Source organism: Crinia signifera, chromosome 5 (genome assembly GCF_055691185.1).
Source record: "Crinia signifera chromosome 5, ASM5569118v1, whole genome shotgun sequence".
NCBI classification, from domain to species: Eukaryota; Metazoa; Chordata; class Amphibia; order Anura; family Myobatrachidae; genus Crinia; species Crinia signifera.
Genome location: NC_139221.1, coordinates 13,491,443 through 13,515,818, shown reverse-complemented (window position 1 = coordinate 13,515,818; position 24,376 = coordinate 13,491,443). Strand labels below are relative to the sequence as shown.

The 24,376-nt window shown below is 45.5% G+C and overlaps 1 protein-coding gene across 2 annotated transcripts in view; it reads left to right on the top strand.

The window, feature by feature from the left end:
- Nucleotides 1–23,004, top strand: part of ANGPT1 (angiopoietin 1) — a 240,888-nt gene extending 217,884 nt beyond the window's left edge. For both annotated transcript variants that reach the window (XM_083186694.1, XM_083186695.1), the window contains exons 8-9: nt 10,776–10,906; nt 21,902–23,004. In XM_083186694.1, the coding sequence (XP_083042820.1) occupies nt 10,776–10,906; nt 21,902–22,062 (292 nt within the window). In that variant the 3' untranslated portion in view covers nt 22,063–23,004. The remainder of the gene's footprint in view (nt 1–10,775; nt 10,907–21,901) is intronic.
- Nucleotides 23,005–24,376: the final 1,372 nt, after the last annotated feature.

The following is a 24,376-nucleotide window of genomic DNA, read 5'->3' as shown; positions in this document are numbered from 1 at the left end:
CCCTCACGTGGTTCCCCGGACGAAAAATCATTCAATCGTCTCTGAGCATCGAATGATTTTTTTCCTCTCTTTCGACAATATCTCACTGGACCCCCAGCACCTGACAAAAATAATGAGCTGGGATAAGCAGGGGGAGGGGGGGTTGTTTAGTGGCCGAGGAGACAGATGCTAAAGTCCCCTGCACCTCTAGCGTCTGTCATGGGCAATGAGCATGTAACCCCTCTCCTGACAATGAGCATGTAACCCTCCTTACACCAAAAGGAGTAACTTCCCCTTCTGACAACCAGCATATAAGCCCATTGACAATGAGCATGTAACCCAACCTGGGTAACAAGCATGTAATTCCCCCCCTGGATAAGGAGCATGTAACTCCCCCCTGAGCAACTACTGTAACATGTAATCCCACATGGCAGTGGGCACGTAAACCGCCATGACAATGAGCATGTAAGCTCTGGCATTGAGCATGTAACCCTGGTAACGAGCAAATATAATGAGCATGTCAGTAAGCGGGACTTATGTGGCATAATATGTAATAGGCATTACAGTGTTTGGTATAATATATAATAGGGAGTATGGTGTGTGGTATAATATGTAATAAGCATTACAGTGTGCGGCATAATGTGCAATAAGTATTACATGTGGAGCATAATGTGTAATGGGCATTACGGTGTGTGATATAATGTTTAATGGCATTACGGTGTGTTGCATAATGTGTAATGGCATTACGGTGTGTGGCATAATGTGTAATGAGCATTACAGTGTAGCATAATGTGTAACAGGCATTACGATTTGTGGCATAATGGCATAATGTGCAATGGGTATTAAGATAATTTTTGCTGCGCACCTACGGGTCGCACTGTCCCTCTTTTTACTGTGCACGTATGTGTGGAGTCCACCAATTCTTTTTCTATCGCAGTGCAAAATGTCTAGTTACATCACTGCTGCTACTGGCCACATTATGGGCGGGATGTATTAATATACATCGCCGCCTGTCCGCCGCGATGCTGCCGCATATGTACTAACATATGCGGCTGGCATCGCAATGCGGTGATGGAGGCCCCCCGCGATACCTGGAATGTGGTGTGCGGGGGGTCTCCGTCACCTCCCTGCCCCCTCCTGCATCCCTCACGCCGGGGACAGCTAAGCAGGCTGTCCCCGGCGCCTCCTTCTCCCCCCTGCAGCCGGAAGGACGTCCGGCTGCGTCACTAGGGGGAGGAGGGGTTTACCTTCCGGGTCCAGGAGGACCTGGACCAGGTAATCCAGAGGGAGGGGGAGAGGGGGTTCGGCGGGTTTTTCGGCGGCGGCGGGCAGCGAAAAGATGCCCATAGTCTTCTATAGGGTATCGCCACCCAAAGGTGGCGATACCCTACAATGCGGTGATGTGGCGGCCGGAAAATGCGGTAAAACGGGGGTTAGTACATCCCGCCCTTAGTGTATGAGGCACTACTACAGGCATTATACATCCTTTTTTGTCAGCGTGTGCCTTCGGCATGTCTCTTTGTAAAGTATGGGAGGGGGCAAATTTATAGTTTGCAGGAGGGCGCCAACACCCCAGTACTGGCCCTGCCTGCCAAGTAATAGTTGTCAACCTAATGACTGTCAACTTTCTAATAATCGACTCTATGACCCATACGCCATATGTACTGTCTAATAGCAAAATGGTGGCAAGGCATGCTGGGACTTGTAGTTTCACAACAGCTGGAGAGCCACAGGTTGCCTACGCCTTGTCTAGGTCAATGCCAAAAAATTGATATGCACAAAATTGACATAGAAAACACAAGGAAAACGTAGACATGGAAATAAGGCCAACTTGATGGATATTCCGTACGACCCACATATTTAAATTTTGCATAAATAAATCTGCGTAGAGAGTCCATTGACATGATCTACTTGTAAGGTAACAAGTTCAAGGCTGCTATTTGGGCAAACCTGTGATCTCGATGCCATGAGACAATGCCCTCCCAATGTGTTGCCTCCATGCTATTGAGACTTGGTTCCTGCCAGCTGGCAAGTGTCATCTTCAGGAGTTCAGCTGAGCAACCACTGTGAACTGATAATGAATCCCCGGTACAGTAACTGCTCAAGCTACCATGACCTCCGACCAATTAATCGCATTAATGAAACATTTTGTCCGATTGTGTTTCTTACATCAGGCATGTCTTGTAGATTTGCAGCCCACATTTTTTTCTTGGAAGCGCAGGAGAATGTTCATGGCTGCGAATTTGTCATTGGAAGGGTTTTACGACAAGATGGGGACATTTTGACATTTTTTCTTTTTTATATCCATTTACAAGGAGAAATGTCATTTGCGCGGCATAATGAGAAACAGGAGAAGACGCCACAAATAGTTTCTAGAACTTTGAACGTAGACTTTGTGGCTTGTAAAGAATTAGGAACAACCCATTAGAGGAAGTATGTTCCGTTTTGTACACAGTTAATTACCATGACATGCCAGTAGACGGACAATGAATGGGAAATAATGACTGGTCGGTCTAATTAGGTTGTAAACTTAAAGAAGAACTGTCATATATAATTAAAGAGGTAGTTGACGCCCGTTCATGTGTACACTAGTAATATACCAATTTTAATTAACGAGTGGGTTTTTTTATTTTTAAACTTGTCTCCTTGTTATTGCAAATATTACAGCGACGGACTCGGATTAGCTGCATCCGCCCTGTTCCGGAGATGTCTGCTGCCGTTCTCTACAAATGGGTGATTTCTTATAGACCAGTTTTTACATTCACAGGAACGTCTAGTTACCCACTTAAATGGCTAATATTTGTCCAGAAATGTCCCCATTTTTTTTTATTATTATAACATTATTTGCATTTATCTATTACATGTTATTTATGTAGCACACACAATTCCCTTATTCAGCTGCGTGTTCGTTCGGACGGCCGATGTATTGTGTTTGCGCAAGTGCAGAAGCGTTTCTGCGCATGTGCAAATGCTGCACACGTCCGAATACGGCGTGAAATCCGTACAGAAAACGATCAGTCGGAACCATCCAAGCAGGGGGTGGAGAGGGGAGTGAAGGGATGTTTGGGCTCATTACCATATGCATACGCCCCGCGTTTCATGGGCGTTCCCATGAAAACGCTGGGCGTATGTATGGTAATCCGGCCGTGACACACGTGTGGGGGGTGCGGACATATGACATAGCCGGATGCCAGCTTCCCGCCCATATCCCTGCTTTCATACGGACAAATGTCCGAGTGGTCTGGAGCAACCATCGGAGGATGGGGGAGGTTCCCAAATATGGCAGAGTTGTTCACATGAATCATCCATTCGCGGTCCGTTTGCTCGGCGCCTTATCTCGGACGGTGTGAGCGATCCGTACGGTAGGCGGGGCTAAGAACACTTGGTGGCCGTCTGAAAATACGCATCCGAGTCAACTAGAATAAGGGCCATAGTCCGCAGCGCATTGTAGAGAATATTTGAGCATTAGTCCCTGCACCAGTGGAGCTTACGATCTATGTGGGTGATTCTGGTGTACTCGCTATATAGTGAGTTCGGCCCCATCCTGATGCTTGGGGGCCTGCGCATGGTCTATAATGCAGATGTGCAGCTCCCATTTGCGAATGGCTTCAGTGACTTGCATTGTCGTTGGGGGTCAGTTGCGGACGTCGGCGGGAGTGGGGATCGACCATGGGAATCATTTAATGGTCGGTGATTCCTCCTGCAGCGTAGGCATGCAAGGGGGCTGTGTCTTCATTACACATCCCCTCGCACATTACCAAGGGGATTCAGCGGCAGGGGGGTGGGCATTTGGCTGGGCGGTGTCTCAGGCCCAAAGCACGCAGCGCATGTGCAGTGAAAATTAAGTCTGTGTCGGGTCTTAACCCAGGGTAGATTATCCTCCCGGAATGGCCTGCAGGGTTCCTAAAATCGAGTCAACCTCCTGGCCCTGGTAGGCACACACACTCACACATGGCGGTGGGGGTGCGGGGTGCGGACCGTGGGAGCAAATGACACTATTTGCGTCTTTGTAGCCCTGTCCCCTGCTGAACAAAGCCTGAAATGCCAGAATTGCACTGCAGGGGGGCGTGGCCACGAGGACCCAATTGCGTTGGCCAAGCCCCCATCTGGTCATTGGTCATCTGCTGGCCACCCCGCCCCCATCCCACCCTGTCAGTGGCCCCACCCCCCATGCCTCTCCCGGAGGGCAGCCAAGAAGTAGGCGACCCTGTCTTTCCTGGCCAGACTTGGGATTTAGGTGTAAAAGTGTTATTACTTGCTCTTTTTTACTTCGATCCCAACTCCGCATTCGCTCCAACATGTCTATCTCATTGTAAAAATACCAAGTCATTTTCATAGGAGATCAAAGTCTCACCATAATATGGCAGCAGAGGCACGCACGAGTCTTTGGCGACGGGAACGGATAGATACTATGCAGCGTTGTTGTTGTTTTAAATATCACTTTCTAAATGTTTTATAACTTTTCCAGGGAAAAATAATTGCTTCATATTTTTTTCTTGTATGTTGACAAGGAATTTCTTTGTGGAAGTGCAAGATTTGGTTCAGCTGAAAGTGGCTCTGACCACAAGACTTGGGAAAGAGTAGTTATAAAAATATCTTTATTTTTATTAGTCTTTTTATTTTTTTCATTTCAATTTGTACGTCTATGAAGATTTATGTGCTCGTTCTTCTTCGACTTGCACAAAAAGACTTCGGGAAAAAAATATTTCTTTGAGTTCTGTATAGTTAGACTATTCACTCTGTAGCAGAACATTTAATAACTTAACCCTGACCTCCACACACATGTCCATCTCTTCCTCTTGCCGAAAGAAAAAGGGAATGTATATTTGAGTTTTGTCTTCCGAAGGCAAAACATCATTTATCTTAATTTATTTTCATTTTGGATCCTCACTAGAATTACACATGTTTGCTATCTATCTACATAGATGATAGATCATAATAGAGTTAATACAAAGAAACAGATAAATAAAGTGCTTTTGAGGAAAGGAAGTACACCATTATCACACAGCGTGAATGCTAAAAATGGATTCTCACATTTATTAATACATGAAAAACAACATTTATGATCACATAGAACTACAAAAAAAAAAAGCTCCGTTTTGGGTATGGGAAATAATCACCCCTTCTTTTCCTGCACAAGGGATCCCAGGCTTGCCTACCATCCCGGAATGTCCGGGAGTCTCCCGAAAATCGGGTCCCCCTCCTGGCCCCCCGGGATGTTGGGAAAGTCTCCCGCAATTTCCTCGGAGCCCTGGCACCCCCCTTCCCTGCAACTACAAATGCTGGAATTTGCGCTGTACAGGGGAGGGGCTAAAATGATGTAAATTGCAGCATTTCGTGTCATTTAAGCCCCGCCCATCCTCACGGACCCGCGAATCACAGCGTTTTGTGGAATGGGGGTGGGGCTACATGACATCAGTCTCCCCCCTGCATCCCCCACCATGTGCTTCTCCCGGAAAGGAAAAGGTAGGCAACTATGAGGGATCCTGTTCTTATAACGGACTTTAAATTGCCACTGCAGGCTGGACGGCGGTACGTGCTCAGATGGACAATCTTAATAGACCACCCACTATCATTGGGAGTACTGCTCCAAAGTGCTTAGATGGTGCCCTGTGGGGTGGGGTGGGGTCAGCTGGGTATCCTCTGGTGGTGCTCCCCCAATAAGGTTTCAAAACAGTCCTGGTTCAGGAATCCGGGTGGAAAAGTCAAGTTTTGGGGATACAATGGTGGCAATTGCCCACACATTTTAATTTCAGCACAAACAAAAGGTCGACAGGGCTATGTTTAGTGTTCCCTCTAAGCTTCTTTTGTAGGGTGCTGCACCTTGCCCATTTTTTTAAAACCCCAAAATGCACCCTGCTCTTTTTGTGTGTGGCACTGTGCGCCCTTACACTGCCCTTCACCATGCTGACATGCCGCTGAGATCTTTCGGTGTGTGCCATCATGTATAACGGGCATTACGGTGCGTGGTATAATGTATAACGGGCATTACTGTGCCTGGTATAATGTATAACGGGCATTACGGTGCCTGGTATAATGTGTAACGGGTATTATGGTGCGTGGTATAATGTATAAGAGGCATTACAGTGTGTGTCATTACGACAGAATATGTAATGGGCAAAGCAGAGTATGACAATGTTTAAAGGGTGTATGTTCATGTTGACCTTTTCTATGTCAGCATATTGCCTGTGTCAGCCTTTTTTCAGTGTCAACCTTGTGCCTTTTCGAGATTTTGGTGTTGATGAATTGACTGCTGATCTAGACATTGTGGTTTGTTTGCCAGCAATTTTGCTTGTAGAGGTCCCCAAATATTGTTTTCCCAGGTCCCCAACAGCCTTGTGCAGGCTCTGGATATAGGTTAGGGAAGTGATGATAGGGAGGGGCCACAAAGGCCTTGACGGGCCGTATTCACCCCATAGGCCATCTTGGACGTCCTTGTGTTACATGATTGGGCTGGCTATCACTTGCCGGGGTTAATACCGCGTAATTAGCCCCCCTCATTATATAGAGTTTCCAGGCGACAGTTCCCACTTGCTGGATCTCGGTTTACACAATAAACAAATGAAACGTTTACAAGGACGATTGCGCTACTGAGAGCACAATAATGACAGAGGCTCCTTTCTCCCAGACCGACATTAGCTGATTTATGAATTATTTTGTCTGGGCCGATGAATTTCTGATTATTTTTGTTTTAGCGAAAACACTTCAAACATTTAGTAAAACGTCTCGGATATGGTGTAAATGGTTCTGCGGCTCATGTTCGCAAAAATAAATCAAGCGCCGGACATGAAAGGACGTGAAGCACTAATGTCCGTCCGCTGCTACCAGTTCGTCAGATTGTATAAACAGATGGGATTATCAAACACTCTAATATTACTGCACCTAGGGTTGCATCCGCACAGCTGCTCCCGCTGGTGTCATAACACAGCATGTCACTGATCAACTGCAGGCTGCTAATGGCCGGAGTCCGGGCTGTCCAGCCCCTCGCCTGTTGTCTCGGAGCACTTGTGTATCACAAATGACTTACAAAGTATCCAGCAATCTTATCCACGGTAGGCGGACATTATAAGGATACAGGGCCAGGCCTCAAAAAGTGATAAAGTGAGGAGTGATTGACAGCCAGCCAATCAGCTCCTGACTGTCATTTTCCAAACTCAGCTTGTAACGTGGCAGGTAGGAGCTGATTGGCTGGCTGTTTATCACTCTCCATTTTATCACTTTTTGAAGCTTGATACACCTGGCCCAATGTGTCAGATTTCTTTTCACCCTTTTTGCATTATTTTAGTATCACCTGAATGTGTTAAAGGGCTTTTGGATTAGTTTAAAAATAAAAGTCATACTCACCTACCCAGGGATGGGCGACCGGTGTTCTGTTGAGGGCTGCTGGTGCAGTAAAGTGATGCTGCAAAGCGGCAGGTCACTTTACAGCAGCAGAGAGCCCCGACGACCGGCAGCCCTATAGGAGCTCCGATCACTGATGCCCGGGTGTGGGTAAGTATGAGCAGTGAGGCACGGGCCTAGGGGCGGCACCTATTACGAGGAACAACTGTCAGTCACTGACATAGGCAAATCTAAGGGGTGGGCCGGGGGTGTACCGGACCACCCATTAGACCACTGATCTGCAATCTTGCCCAGGATTCAGGAAGGATTGAGATTGTGGCTGGACCCGGCCACTCGCCCCACTTTGCTGCACTTTGCAGTGCAGCGGACCGACGCAGTTGCCCAAAAACTAAATGGGCGCAGGAGGGCTGCTGCGCATTCATGGCTGCATGCAGCTTCCCCCATGGTGTGAGTGACGGCTCCCTCCGTCCACCTCCGCCCCAGACAATCAACGGCGACGCACACTGGGGGGGAGAATGCCAGGCCTGAGTCCAACACTCGGCAGCTGTGGTGGCACACAATAACAGTAAGTGTGAACAAAGGTTGTCAGTGTCTGTTGCAGCCTGTCCCCCCTGGCCTCGGTTTGCAGGGTCAGAGCTGTCTCACAAGCTCTTTTCCTGCATGCGATAATTGATATATCCATGCAATGTAATCAATTATCGCAATGTGGATAAAGTCACTATTATCACAGCACATCCTCATCCTCAATTGGGGAAGGGGATAAATCACCCCAATGCTTTATGTGTGAGAGAAACACCCGCTGCCAGTGAGTCAGTGTGGAATGGCAGTTGGTTGCAGTTGGTGTTTCTCTACTATTTGAATTTTGAACAGTGCTTCAGCCCCGCCCCTGGAGATTCCACTGGTTGTGATGATTATACAGATGGTTCCCCATACATGTAGCCTCCGTAGACCACGTGAAAAAAGACACCAGGCGCAAGTCAGCTGCACCAAGCGCCGTAGCCAGAGACTTACGCAGCGGGGAGATGGAAAAAGGGGAGATTGTGAATATTCTTTCATTCCGATGATCTATCATTTCTTATTGTCGTATCTTAGCGGTAACTGCAGCGCCGCTTTCTGTTGTTACCACACGTTGCTGTTTGTAGTGCGATATTTATTAGGCTTGTTACATAGTCTATAGACGGATGCTGCTGACCGTATAGAGGAGAATTGCAGCCTGTAAAACATGACTCTAACAACATACCTCAGTCAGCGCCGGGAAAGCTGTTTGTTTTGTCTTCAATGAAAAATGAGCTCGTCTAAGCCCTTAATGCACCACATGGTCAATGAAACAGACACTAATCGTCGCGCTCTGTCCTTAGACGTTACGAAAAGAACAACATACAATATTCAGTGCACAGACACTGCAACGAAACAGAGTCTCAGCAATCAAGTAGAACATCTGGGTAGATGATATTGCAACACTTAAGGCCACAACACTCGAATGTACAGATTATAACCTGAGGGCAATTTAAGAACATCAACAAAATATCTACTTAAAAGACTGTTGTTATAGACTAGTAAACCTGCTCGACGCAATTTCTTTGAAAGCTAGTTTGCTTCTGTACCTTGTGATTGCCTCTGTGTTTGTGCATGTGTGAGAGAGAAAGAGATGTAGTTTCACTTGCTACCAACTCGTTGGAGACACTGACGGATAACAGCAAGTTTGCTGTTTGGGAAGCTTTGGTGCCAGATCCTTTCCAGGCACTGAACCTATTTAAGGTATTTTCTAGAATACCTTGAAAGTAGAACACATCGCAAAATCCTATAGAGGTTAAAAATCCTACAGGAATATTATTTGGATGTTGGAAAAAAATATATCTATAAGGACTCATTCTAACCAGGTCCCAATATATTACTTGTTTAAATCCCTGATGAAGTCTGCTAGACGAAACGCGTAGGGTTGGAAGCTTTATCGTGCAGTCACAGTCATGGACAATCAAGTTTTAAGAATCTTTTAATGAAAAAAAATATGTTTTACTGATACTGGTCGGTTTATACATTTACATTTGTGGCAAAGACCATCATTAAATCTAAAGAAGGTGGTGGATACATAAGCGCTCTCTATTCTATACTATTTGTACCCTTCACTTGTCTCCCGCTAACAGGGGGGATTTTTATAGAGTAGCTGCTATACCTTTGAGGGCGCACTCTGGGTCATCTCTGTGCTTATATATATTTAGGAATTAGGGTGAGTCGAAGTGTTTTGGGTGATTAAAAAAAAAACTGGGAAACATAAGGCAGTGATGGCTAACCTTGATACTCCAGCTGTTGAACTACACATCCCAGCATGCCCTGCATCAGTTTTAGCATTGCCAAATAGTACACCTGTAGCAGGGCATGCTGGAATGTGTAGTTCGACAACAGCTGGAGTGCCAAGGTTAGCCATCACTGGGGTATTCAAACTCGGTTGATATTTCCACTTATCGGAAATATAGTCCGCCAGTATACAAACCGTCCACATTCGCCTATGCACAATCGACTATGTTAAAAGTCGAATTTGTATTGTCAAAAACAGCCATTTTTCGCTGATTCATTTACTTTTCGATTGTCAGAATCTTCCAACAGTCGGAAAAATGGAGCTGACATTGAATAGATTGAATGTAAATTTGGCCTATTCTTCTCGAAAATGGACGATATTTCAAACTGGCGTAAAAATCATCCGAGATTGAATACCCCCCCCTATATCCATACACCCCATGAAGTTTCATGAAAGTCGCGATTTATTGGTTACTGTTGCCTGCACCCATGGAAGAGAGATCAAGTCTCCCACATCCCTCCAGCTTCCAAGGGAGTCTGACCATATCAGTGGAGGGTTTGAGGGACATTAAATATTTGGTGACTTGTACTTCTAGCCATCTATGGTTCCAAGCGAATCCGCTCTCCGACATACAAGGGGAAGTGTTCGGTAGCACATCCCTCGCATACGGCTGAACAGATATAATTCTATTGTCGCTCACCATGAAATGTTTTTTCTCCCCTTTGGGGTTTACACCTGCGAATAATCGCACCTGCGAAAAGCCCGAACATTGGGGAAGGGGCCAAATTTAAAATCTAACCCACTTTATTGCTCTCCAAGATTCCATGTATCTTCTCCTCGTTAGTGTCTATTAACCCAAATGACTGTACTAATAAAGCTCTTTCCTAAATGATACATTTGTGGAAAACAACATGTTAGCCGCCTGATTCTGCAATCTCCCAAGCGCAGTTATCTCTCTGTTTGGTAATCACATATTTAGACAGATTAACCACCCCCCCCCCCCCCGCACACATCTAAAAGAAGGTAATTTCCGTCACTAAGCAGTATTTGTGTATTACTTCCGTTCTGTTGATGTAATTAGAATTAACCAGGGTAATAATCCGTTTATTCTCTTATTATGAGCTCAGTAGTTGATCTTTTGTCTTCTGATCTCTTCTAGATTAAATTTAAAAGGTCACAGCGGAACAGCAGGAAAGCAGAGCAGCCTGATCCTGCACGGGGCGGACTTCAGTACAAAGGACGCAGATAACGACAACTGCATGTGCAAATGTGCGCTGATGCTGACAGGAGGTATGTACGGGGGGGGGGGGGGGGGGGGGAGACGGTATATCCCCGGTGTATCTGTCCTTGTGTAGCAGAATATAGATCATTAATGTGCTATAAGCAGCGCTGTAATAAATATCAGTATAAAAGTAGATAATGGAGAGAGAATCATTATAGTACTTCCCTCCCCTGGGTACAGCCCACAGCCCGCCGCCGCCATGCTTATCGCTTATGTACTGACATATTCAATGAGCAACGCAAAGGGCAGCTCTCCCAATAATAAGCCAGAAGGGGAAGGTCAACATGAACTAGGTTGACAAAATGTTGACACAAACTAAATGTCAACATGGCACTGGTCGACACATGAAAAGGTAGACATAACTTTTTCCTTTAAACTGGTGTTTCGGCGTAGTGCATGTTGAGCTTTTCTCAGTGTCGGCCTAGTGCATTGCAGCCTTTTAATGTCAACATATTGACTGTCGACCCTGGCATCCCCCCACCCGTGATCCTGACAGATCTAGGGTAAGTATCCTAACCATCTCCCCACCAGCCTAACCCTAACCTCCCCTACCGCAGCCTAACCCTAACCTCCCCTCCCATAGCCTAACCCTAACCTCCCCTACCGCAGCTTATCCCTAACCTTCCCTCCTGCAGCCTATCCCTAACCTCCCCTCCTGCAGCCTAACCCTAACCTACCCTCCTGCAGTCTAACCCTAACCTCCCCTACCGCAGCCTAACCCTAACCTCCCCTCCCATAGCCTAACCCTATCCTCCCCTACCGCAGCTTATCCCTAACCTTCCCTCCTGCAGCCTATCCCTAACCTCCCCTCCTGCAGCCTAACCCTAACCTACCCTCCTGCAGTCTAACCCTAACCTCCCCTCCCATAGCCTAACCCTAACCTCCCCTACCGCAGCTTATCCCTAACCTTCCCTCCTGCAGCCTATCCCTAACCTCCCCTCCCGTAGCCTAACCCTAACCTCCCCTCCTGCAACCTAACCCTAACCTCCCCTCCTGCAGCCTAACCCTAACCTCCCCTCCTGCAGCCTAACCCTAACCTCCCCTCCCGTAGCCTAACCCTAACCTCCCCTCCTGCAACCTAACCCTAACCTACCCTCCTGCAGTCTAACCCTAACCTCCCCTCCCTGCAGCCTAACCTTAACCTCCCCTCCCGTAGCCTAACCCTAACCTCCCCTCCTGCATCCTAACCCTAACCTACCCTCCTGCAGTCTAACCCTAACCTCCCCTCCCTGCAGCCTAACCTTAACCTCCCCTCCCGTAGCCTAACCCTAACCTCCCCTCCTGCATCCTAACCCTAACCTACCCTCCTGCAGTCTAACCCTAACCTCCCCTCCCTGCAGCCTAACCCTAACCTCCCATCCCACAGCCTAACCCTAACCTCCCATCCTGCAGCCTAACCCTAATCTCCCCTCCTGCAGCCTAACCCTAACCTCCCCTCCTGCAGCCTAACTCTAACCTTCCCTCCTGCAGCCTAACCGTAACCCCCTCCCGTGGCCTAACCCCATTGCAACACCTGTTTCACCGAATGCATCTAAAACAAATATAGCACAGTGGCATGGTCTACTGAGGACATGTGCTGGCGAGGGCAGGTCGCACAGAAGACCCTCTTAACCCCTCCCTCCCCTTCCCTCTTATCATATAAAACCACATATTTTGTTGTTTGTCCATCTGTTGTTTAATGAACTCTCCAATGAATATAAATGCAGGTTCTTGAAGTAGCATGCACTGAAATTAGATAAATTCATATGGAGATTTACTGCATCAAATCTTGAAAAACAATGAAGTGGAGAAAGCTAAAGTATCACCCAATCAGCTCCTAATTGTCAACAAATGGCAGACACTGATTGGTGGGTACTTTTGCTCTCTCTGCTTCATTTCTCTCCAAGCTTTAATATATTTTCCCCTTAATAATGTCTATCAACCCTACCACTGTACAGTAACATAGCACTGTGGCACTGAGAGGAAGCCGGTCACTGATGGATAGCAGCAGCTACCACTGTACAGTAACAGAGCACTGCGGCACTGAGAGGAAGCTGGTCATTGGCGGATAGCAGCAGCTACCACTGCACAGTAACAGAGCACTACGGCACTCAGAGGATACTGGTCACTGATGGATAGCAGCAGCTACCACTGCACAGTAACAGAGCACTGCGGCACTCAGTGGAAGCCGGTCACTGATGGATAGAAGCAGCTATCACTGTACAGTAACTGAGCACTGCGGTACTGAGAGAAAGCCGGTCACTGACGGATAGCAGCAGCTACCACTGCACAGTAACAGAGCACTGCGGAACTCAGAGGAAGTTGGTCACTGAGGGATAGCAGCAGCTACCATTGCACAGTAACAGAGCACTGCAGCACTGAGAGGAAGCCGGTCACTGGTGGATAGAAGCAGCTACCACTGTACAGTAACAGAGCACTGCGGCACTGAGAGGAAGCTGGTCACTGACGGATAGCACCAGCTACCACTGTACAGTAACAGAGCACTGCGGCACTGAGAGGAAGCCGGTCATTGATGGATAGCAGCAGCTACCACTGCACAGTAACAGAGCACTGCGGCACTGAGAGGAAGCTGGTCACTGGTGGATAGAAGCAGCTACCACTGTACAGTAACAGAGCACTGCGGCACTCAGAGGAAGCCGGTCACTGACGGATAGCAGCAGCTACCACTGTACAGTAACAGAGCACTGCGGCACTCAGAGGAAGCTGGTCAATGATGGATAGCAGCAGCTACCACTGTACAGTAACAGAGCACTGCGGCACTGAGAGGATGCCGGTCACTGACGGATAGCAGCAGCTACCACTGTACAGTAACAGAGCACTGCGGCACAGAGGAAGCTGGTCACTGATGGATAGCAGCAGCTACCACTGTACAGTAACAGAGCACTGCGGCACTCAGAGGAAGCTGGTCACTGATGGATAGCAGCAGCTACCACTGTACAGTAACAGAGCACTGCGGCACTGAGAGGAAGCCGGTCACTGACGGATAGCAGCAGCTACCACTGTACAGTAACAGAGCACTGCGGCACAGAGGAAGCTGGTCACTGATGGATAGCAGCAGCTACCACTGTACAGTAACAGAGCACTGCGGCACTCAGAGGAAGCCGGTCACTGACGGATAGCAGCAGCTACCACTGTACAGTAACAGAGCACTGCGGCAGAGGAAGCTGGTCACTGACGGATAGCAGCAGCTACCACTGTACAGTAACAGAGCACTGCGGCACTGAGAGGAAGCCGGTCACTGACGGATAGCAGCAGCTACCACTGTACAGTAACAGAGCACTGCGGCACTGAGAGGAAGCCGGTCACTGACGGATAGCAGCAGCTACCACTGTACAGTAACAGAGCACTGTGGCACTGAGAAGAAGCCAGTCACTGACGGGTAGCAGCAGCCACCACTGTACAGTAACAGAGCACTGCGGCACTCAGAGGAAGCCGGTCACTGACGGATAGCAGCAGCCACCACTGTACAGTAACAGAGCACTTGCATAATTGGCTCCCTGGGATGTGACTGTACAGATATTATTACAGAGAAGCAATGGACACTGTGTATTATAGGGCTGTATATTCTTGCTGAGGACACATCAATGCTCGCTTTGTATAAGAATCTCCTATGCTATCATTACATGCAAAGTAAATTATTGGTATCTAGTATGCAGCTATTTTCCTACATAAAAGGCGCTCAGTAGGCCGGAGTCCCGTCCTACATGTGTATCGTACAACAGTCTTATTGTCTCTTGTGTATATAATCTAGCACTCTGTGTTTTTATTGGCTGCTGCCGCGAGCCATTAACAGGGTCATATCATTCAACTGGAAGAAGCACTTTGAAAAATGTCTTTGGTTGGAAAGAATAAATATTTATATTATTACTTATTGTGAGTAGAACCCTTCCATGGCTTTGAAGAAAAGCGCTGCATTAATATTTCCCCAGGAAAACGGTCCTTTCCAACTACTCCGCCACAGTCGTGTCCCACTGACGGGAACCGCTGACATATCCCCCAAATCTATTCTCCAAACATCTCTGACGGCTAATTCCCCTGATCCCCGGCTAGCACTTAAGCCTGACACAGCGCTGATGGACTCAGTGACAGACATTGCTGTGTTCAAATATACAACGCATATAATACATATGTGCTTCAAACCGCCAGGAAGGGGAAGAAACGGCTTTATTTAATATTAGCTTAATATTCTCAAAACAGTTCAATGTTTCATTTATTTTACTTACATAACATACATTTTACAGCTTATATATTTAGGAGCCTTTGATCAGAAATATTAGGAATTCCCTTCTAGAACCTCAATGAATAGTCAGCTTATTATACATGTAAACAAGATTGTTTTAAAAACTATTTCCTATGTAACCGATTATCTATATTGCAGTGTAAAAATAAAGCAGTCAGTATTTACCCTGCACAGAAACAAAATAACTCCCCCAAATCGAATGCTCTCTGCACCTGTTACATCTGCCCCACCTGCAGTGCAGCATGGTCTTGTCCATTTGTGCCCTGTTTTCTTTATCTAATTAATCGGAATCAGGCCCAGAGGCGTAGAAGCAATTAAGACATATAGGGCCCGATTTTGGTTTAATCTGTATGGGCTGAATTCTGTGTATGGGCGAAAATATGCATGTGCAGATCTGCTGTGCGCACGCCGTCGGTGATTATCACATTCACCCAAGAGGTTCGCACACTAAGGGGAGGGCCTTGGGCGCGCAGGGGGCAGCTGCATTTTTTTTCGGTGTCCCCAAGAAAACTGTGGGCATTTCCCTAGTAATGCAGATGGGCCGATGCCTGCGTGGGGTGGGTAGATGACGTCAGCACCCTCCCCCTTTTTGGGGAACGGCGGTGGTAATAGAAGCCAGTTTTCACTGACTTTTATTTCCGTGGGGGAAAGAAATGAGAGTTCTCGGACATATCCCCTTGGGATGACGTAGGTGCTGGCTGCTGGGGGGGGGCGGGCGTTTGCCGGGGTGGTGGTGCGAGTCAACCAGAACTGGCCCTGTGAATGTCGGTACGCCGGCCCACCATTCTCACGGCGCGTATGTTCGCATGGCATACATATACATCCATTCGCATGCCAGTGGGAACCTCCCACATCTTTCGATGGTCGTCGACCATCGAAGGATGTGGTGCGCACATGCCTATATAAAGTGACTCACTTTTATATGCGTGTATGTTCTCACCGCCCCCAGCGCCAACGTCATTGGATGATTACCATGGAAACGCCCATGAAACGCTGGTTACTGTGGGGGAGTACCCATAGTATCCAGCCCGCTGCCCCACTCCCCCGCCCACCGGCTGCAATGTGGGTGCATGAACACTTTGTTCCCCTGAGCGCACGCACCCAGCCTGTGCACCTGCGCAGAAATGCATCGTCCCACCGCGAATGCATATGCACTAGCAAACAGACATGAATAAGGGTCCTCTGTGAGATAGCCTGTATTATAGGTGCCTTATGCTGGGGGGGGGGGGCACTAGAATAATCTCGACCTGATAGGCTGCTTTCATCCAAATCAAAACGACATATCGGCCAGATCTTTCCTTTTACCGTGCCGACACTGCCCGCTCCCACATCCTCCGGTCAGTCCCTGCATCATACCAGTGTGTATGAACTGGCTCTAAAACTCAAACACTGATTTGCTCACATCGGAGGACATATGGTGGGATGTATCAAGCTAAAAATGCGGTAAACCCCCCGTTTCACCGCATTTTCCTATGTATTAAAATCCGGCCGCACCGATACCGCATAGTAGGGTATCGCCACCTTTGGGTGGCGATACCCTATAGAAGCCTATGGGCTTCTCATACAAGAGAGAAGCAATCGCTACAGAATGCTCAGTTCTAAAAAAAGGTTGCAAACGTGTAATTAGTTAACTGTTACACGGTTGAAGTAAGAACGACATGTGGTTACTGTATAACAAGCTGATGTTTGTTCTCCGCAGAGAAATTGGGGAAGGTACTGACAGACAGACCGCAGGGGCCGCGTCACAGCTACTTAGACCTGTTTTGACACTAGGCAGAAATCTCTTTGATGTGCAATATGCTAATTCCAAAGAATCGATGTGTTCCGTCAAGTCGTTTGCCGTGATGTATTGTGTTCTGCTGGTAATCTGCAGCGGATTTCACAATGTTATCATACTGTGTCAGCCAGGCATCACTGTACAGCATCGCTGGACGGATTGTTTGCGGAGTAATTATACAATCATGGTCCATTGCGTACATATTCGTGTCATGTGCGCAGAGTCACGGAACACGTACATACATACAGGTCAGGCATCGTCTATATTACAGCATATGTGCCATTGTTATTGCAGTAAAGGAATCTGTGAGTAGTGTAATCCCAATTATTTACAGTAGAATGTTGAGAACAGAACAGAGTGTAACGAGCGCTGTCATTAATGGCTTAATTATATAAAAAGTATAGAATGATTAATAGTACTTGTCCATCCAATAGAGAAGACGGCTCAGGCATTCAGATGGCTGATTCTGGTACCGATTTTGATTCACACACTTGCTAGATACATCGCAGTAAAGGTGCGGACACTTTGGTTGATAGATCGGCAGCTCGATTAAACATCTAATATATTGATGCACCATCGGCCAGTGTGTACCTTCGATATATCTGTAAACGCAACACAGCTCATATCCGCTCATCATGCTGTGTGCATGAGCCATCCACCAACCACCCATACAGCCACACCAGCAGTGGCGTAACTATAAATGTTGCTGCCCTCTGCCAAAATTGTTTCTGGCGCCCCCCTTCTCCTCTTCGTAATGCCCCTTACACATTATACTACACACTTACACATTGTGCCCCACCATAATGTCACTTACACTACTGTATATGCCAGACAGTGGGTGACACTCCATAGATGACAGGCAGTAAGTTGCCATGGGTAGAAGCAGCATAACCCTACCCACATCCCTTAGCAAATACCACAGTGACCCTCCCCAGTGCTTCACTAATAGAGAATAGTGGGCCTTATTTTGGTTCACTCTAATGTAGGGTACACACCAGGACGACCTGCTCACGATGCACATCGTGAGCGGGTCGTCAGTGTCTCGTCCGACCCGCTCGCGATGACGCGGGAGGGCACGACCCGCTCACGATGTGCACCGTGAGCGGGTCCGATCCGATGGCGACCCGCACCCGGTTGTATGGTCGTCATTGAGATCCTACCTGCAGCAGGTAGGATCTCAATAACGACCGACCGACCCGCGGGACCGCGCATCGGATCGGAATCGCTCCACACCAGCTCAGAAAAGGGCCCAATCAGCACACAATCTGCATCCAATTGATCGGAATCGGATCTAGATTGTGCTGATCGGGCCCTAGTCGTCCTGGTGTGTACCCAGCATTAGAGGCAAAATCCTTCTTAGATGGGTAAAACCATGAGCACTGCAGGTGGGGCAGATATAACATGTGCAGATATAATTAGATTTGGGTGGGGTTTTTCTTCAAAGTGAGATCTATATTGCAGTGTAGAAATAAAGCAGCCAGTATTTTCCCTGCACAGAAACAAAATACTCACCCAAATCTAATTCTCTCTGCACATGTTACATTTGCCCCCCTGCAGCGCACATGGTTTTACCCATCTAAGAAGGATTTTACCTCTAAGAGTGAACCAAAATAAGGCCCAGTGTATCCCGCATGCTGTAAATTGTGTGGCGCTGTACATTGTCTTGTTTCTGTCTAAACTGGCTCCCCCAAGCCACTGCGGGGTCTGCGGCACCATAGTTATGCCCCTGCACACCGGGACCCGCCGTTGAGTGATAGATCAGTGCGCGGGCGCACCAGAGAACAACCTTGAGGCATACTAAACCATTATGGTTAGTAGTCTATGGCTCTTTTAGAAGCCATCTAGTGGCCACCGGGGCACACAGCACTTGAATTCCCCCATGGAGATGAGGAGCAGTATTAGCCTTTTATTATATGGGATTGTTTCCTTGATTTTCTTCAGATGAGTAGAATATTAATTGGTGTGTTCTGTAATAGTGTTCCAGCTATCGGTCCCATTGGTGCTGTTGCACAATCAGCATATGTCGAACTACACGCCAGATATATTTGGTATAAATCTTTATCATGAAGTGTTAGCGTAGATATAGAACAGAAAGGGGATTATCCAGCAGATCTGTGGAGACATGTCAGGACCAATGATATTTTCTTAAAACTATGGGCAGTGTGAACATATAAATTTACTTCCCTGGCAACGAGCCCTTGTCGGTTCCAGCGACGTAGACGAGGTCCTGTCATGTTAGACAAATTACCTGAAAACAAAAAATCCATGTGAACGAATTTAGGAGAAAAGTTGGAACGTTAGGGAATGACCAGAGTTTTCTCGGATTAAGCAAAATTGTTCCAACTCTGGGGGAATTTAGCATTGAAAAATGACTGTTCAGAGCATAAGGGTGTTCGACTTCTGCTTAATGTAAAACATAGCGGATGATGTATCAAGCAGTGAATAGAAAGGAGACCAGCGGATACTTCTCCCATATCAACCAATCAGCTTCTTCCTAACATTATAGAAAGTACAAATGCTACGTCAAAGCATTTTCCACGGGTCCCATTTCCATTCTTTATCTTTATATTATTCTATATATTATATTGGTTTTATACAGCATTTGCACATACTGTACATATTCGGATTTATAGCAATTCCACAAAGTGTGCGTTCTTTGAAGTAGGGCTTCTAATGCACTCTGGGTGCCGGACAGGGTCACGACAGTCGGGACCCTGAGGGATAATAGAATAGGTGGCGAGCCACTGTGCCTGGGGGGCCAGGCGGGATCCCGATGTCAGGCTAATGAGAAATATTTAGAAATATTTAGACATGAACGTGTACATTGTGCAATTATTATAGGAAGCCATTAACAAAACTGAAGCAACAAATCTCTTAATTTGTATTCTCAACCACACAAGATCTAATTACCTGCTTCCATTCCTGGGTATAAGACGTTCCTCCAGCCTCCAAACCTTCAAATGTTCCCTGAAATGTCACCTCTCCAGGAAAGGCCCGTCCCCACCCCCTACCCCTCCACTCCCATTCTGTTCAACCCATTCACGATCACCTACCCAGCTCATTTCATTTCTATTTCTAATACTCACCAAGCCGACTCCCAAACCAACATTGCTATGTGACTGGGTTATATATATACACCACTAAAAACAGTTTACAAATACTATCCAAGTGCACCAATGAGCAATCACCCTCATTAAGTTCATTGAGTCTGTAATAATGCTGCTTTCCCACTGCTGAAATGGGTCATTACCCGTTTTTTTTTTGGGGGGGGGGGGTCCCCTCTCCCCCAGGACCACTGGCCAGGCTGACTGGTCGGTAGGGTTAATGCTTTGGCCGCGGGACCTTATATAATAAGTGTCCCCCGGCTGTGGCATTACCCTGCTGGCTGGTTGTGCCTGGGGCTGGTTCTTAAAATACGGGGGACCCCTACTCATTTTGTCCCCCGTATTTTGGGAACCAGCCCCGGCCCTTGAGCCTGGGGCTGGTCTTAAAAAGTCAGCGATGCCCTATTTGTCTGATTTCCTGATCTTTTAATATCAGCCCCGGCTCTTTCAGCCTGGTGCTGGTTATGGCAGTGGGGGGGGGGACCCCACGCCGATTTTTTTTTTTACTAAATACCGTTTCAGAGGCATTCCCACTGCCTTAAAAACGGTATTTAAACATGTAGGACTCTGCTTTTAAAACGGGTTGAAATACCGGTTAACTTTAACTGGTATTTCAACTCTGGCACGTTCCCACTGCAGCCTTAAACGGTAAATTGTGGGGAAAAAAATGGCAATATACCGTTTAAGAGCTGCAGTGGGAAAGGGGCAATAGATCTATTCTTTTCCTATTGACTGAAAAGTTTGTAAGCGGGGTATGTATGTATGTATGTATGTGTATATATACATATATATATATATATATATATATAATTGTTGTTGTTGTTATTATTATTATTTATTGTATATATTTGAATTATTTAATTAGATCATTAAATTATATCATGTTTTATTTTGAAATTATTACTACTACTATTATTATTAATAATAATAATAATAATAATAATATTATATTAGTATTCATTATATTTTTATTTGAATTCATTTTTGAATAACTTAATTTATTTATATTATAGTTGTTTTTTTATATTATTATTATTATTATTATTATTATTAATTAGCTATTTAACAAATTACTTTATTTATATTATAGATTTATATTGTTTTGTGGTAATAATAATAATAATAATAATAATAATAATAATAATGTTTATTATTATTTATTATTATAGTAGTTTTCTTTAGTATAAATATTTATTTGTATTAAATATTTCATTAGTTAATTTTTTATATAATATAATTTATTTTTATAATTATAATTATTATTATTATTATTATTATTATTATTATTATAATTATAATTGTTATAATTATTATTATTATTATTATTATTACTTCTACAGGTTGAGTCCCATATATGAAAATCTGGTATCCATAATATTCTGAAAATTTTTTTTTTTTAGCATAACAGAGATAGTGAAACATTTGCTTTCTGATTGTTTCATGTACACAAACTTTGTTTAATGTACAAAAGTGTTAAAAATATGATGTTTTTAAAAGATGTATATGCTACAAAAAGGTATTTCATGTTTATAATTGGATTCCATTAAATTGTGTGGGTGGTTATCTTGCAATTTACATTATGGCACTAATTTTGTCTGATTTCTGCTTGCACCTCAGGAGGTTATGAACAGATATCTTCCGATATCTTCCAGGCAAGAGTTTAGAGCTCAGTTAATTGAATTGGTCCAGGCACTCATTCCTGGCATTATTTGTTTAATTGAATTACCCCCTTAATCGCTGCCTACGGTAGAACATCCTTCTGTTCTGGAGCAGCGCTATTCTGTATGTAAAGGTCCATTAACACTGCACATTAGAGGGCCTTTATCACAAGTTGTCCTGCCGCCTATATTCCACTGATTCATGATTGTGTTTCTTCTTCCAGGATGGTGGTTTGATGCCTGTGGTCCTTCTAATCTTAATGGGATGTTTTACAACGCTGGTCAGAATCATGGAAAACTGAATGGAATAAAGTGGCACTATTTCAAAGGTCCCAGCTACTCATTGCGCTCAACAACGATGATGATACGACCTTCAGACTTCTAGTTCAGGAGAGCGGGACAGTGGAATACTATGATTTGTTGGATGTGTTCTTCACTTCCATTGCTGAAGGAAGGAAGCGACTTACAGCATGTAGTGGAATTTTGGGAAGAATCCACAGTGTGAGGAGTTCTTCCTGGAAATGTGGTGTCAAAACCAGAGCTGCTGAGACTTCAGCAAAGACTCTAAACTTGGTCCAAGCATTATGGATATGTTCTTGATCACCTCACCAATGGACTTGCCTTCCGGAACTGCATATAACTCAATGGTGTGGAAAGTTACGATATGGATTTGTATTGACAAATACAGCTCGAAAATTCTTAGTACTTAAGTACTTAAGAAGACTAAACTTTGTACGTGAATGCACATATAGACCATTCTGGATGACTTTATCAATATATTTTTCTATGGATTACTTCAGCGGACTATCTTCGCTAGCTTTAAATGTAGCTAAGCATTTAATGGCTCAATATCATTTTGAAATTTCAATGTGAAATTTGTTTTGTTGGGTGTTTATTATATGAATTTTTAATGTTCATTTAAAATATTTCAACCACATAAAAATATACAGATAGGAGAAACCACGAGATTGAAGCGTATCAGTTCCCCAGGAACCAATGATATCATGGTGGCATATTAGTGATACAATCGGTACTTATTGGTATAACTAATGCTTTAGCCAACAAAATGGCCGCCTTTACCGTGTGGAGGCATCTGGTGCTGTTTAATGCAAAACCTGCCACCCAGAAATTTAAATAAAGTGGGTGAGATAGTGTAGAGAGATAAAGTACCAACCAATCAGCTTCCAATGGTCCCATGTTACAGGCTGTGCTTGAAAATGGCAGTCAGGAGCTGATTGGTTTATACTATCTCTCTCCAAGGGGTCATAAGAAAAAAGGTCTGAGTTTGCCAAAGGTGTGGGATACCGGATGATTTTAGCCTTTTTTTGTTTAAATGGCAATCATGTAAATCAGTGCCGCTTTAAATAAAAAATGTCCGATGTAATCCGGCATACCGCACCTCCAGCACAATCGGACCCTGTTACATACTGTATGACCCCAAGTCTTGTAACATCTTGCCCTAAATAACAACCAAAAAACATCTAATAATGCTCTAGTTTACATTTATGTCTTTTTTTTAAATTCACAACATTTTGTTATATGAGATTCTCTGCAAAAAGTATTAAACACAGATTTTTTTTAAAAAAGACCAACCAATTCTTGCAAAATCAACAGAATTATATCACTGGCAGAAGTTAAAATATTATCGTAAAGAATTTTTTTGTTACACTTTTTTTTTTCATAGCTTGGTTTGTGTTTAATAATACGCCGTAGTATATGTGCATGGAGTATGTTTGCACAACTTGTATTTTATGCATATTTTAGGTACAGAAAAATGTGACATTCTTTGGTCAAATAACGAAGTTCTCTAACGGTATAAAATATTGCGTAAATGAAAAACTTTATTCAAGGTGTTCTTCTCATTCCATGTGACAAATGACGGTGCGAATGGATTTGTAATCGAACACATGTATTCGCATGAATATGTTGCGAAAGGGGACAGGCGTTCGCTAGCGCGGCGGACGGCATTTACCGGTTCGCTAAGCAGGGAATATATGCTGCTTAGCGAGCCAACCTCAGTCACGCCCAATATGCAACATTGACAAAAAGTTGACCCTTTGCTTTATGATTTTTACGGTTGTACTTTTTTTTTTATATCAATTAGTCTACAACGCCCAATCTTATGGCTTGCTTTGGCCGCCATGTTTTGGCAAGGTGCCTTGATCCGCTACCCCTGCGTTTGGCCAGGGCCGAAACTAGGTGTTTCGGCACCCGGGTCGGCAGTCATTTGGTCGCCCCCCCCCCCAAAAAAAAATAAAAAAATCACTGCCTTGGGGTCAGGCAGCGGGGGTCCGGGGACTGGAGAAGGTTAACTCCGGCTCCTAGCGCTGCCGGGCGGTGGGCGGGAGGCAGATTTTGAAAAGACTTGCCGGACGCTGATTGGCTAGTCTTTTCAAAATCATCAGCACTTCCCGCTGCCAGGCAAATAGCGAGCGGCTGTGTATGTGAAAGCTGCCGCTACACCAGTCCCTGGACCCCCACTGCCAACATACCTCTGTGTAGCGTCCAGGGACTGGTGTAGCGGCAGCCTTCACTCACTCCGTCTCCTAGCACTATCTGCCTGGCGGCGGGAAGCGCTGATGACTTTGAAAAGACTTGCCGGACGCTGATTGGCTGAATTCAGCCAATTAGCGTCCAGCAAGTCTTTTCAAAACCTGCTTCCCGCCCACCGTCCGGCAGCGCTAGGAGCCGGAGTTAAC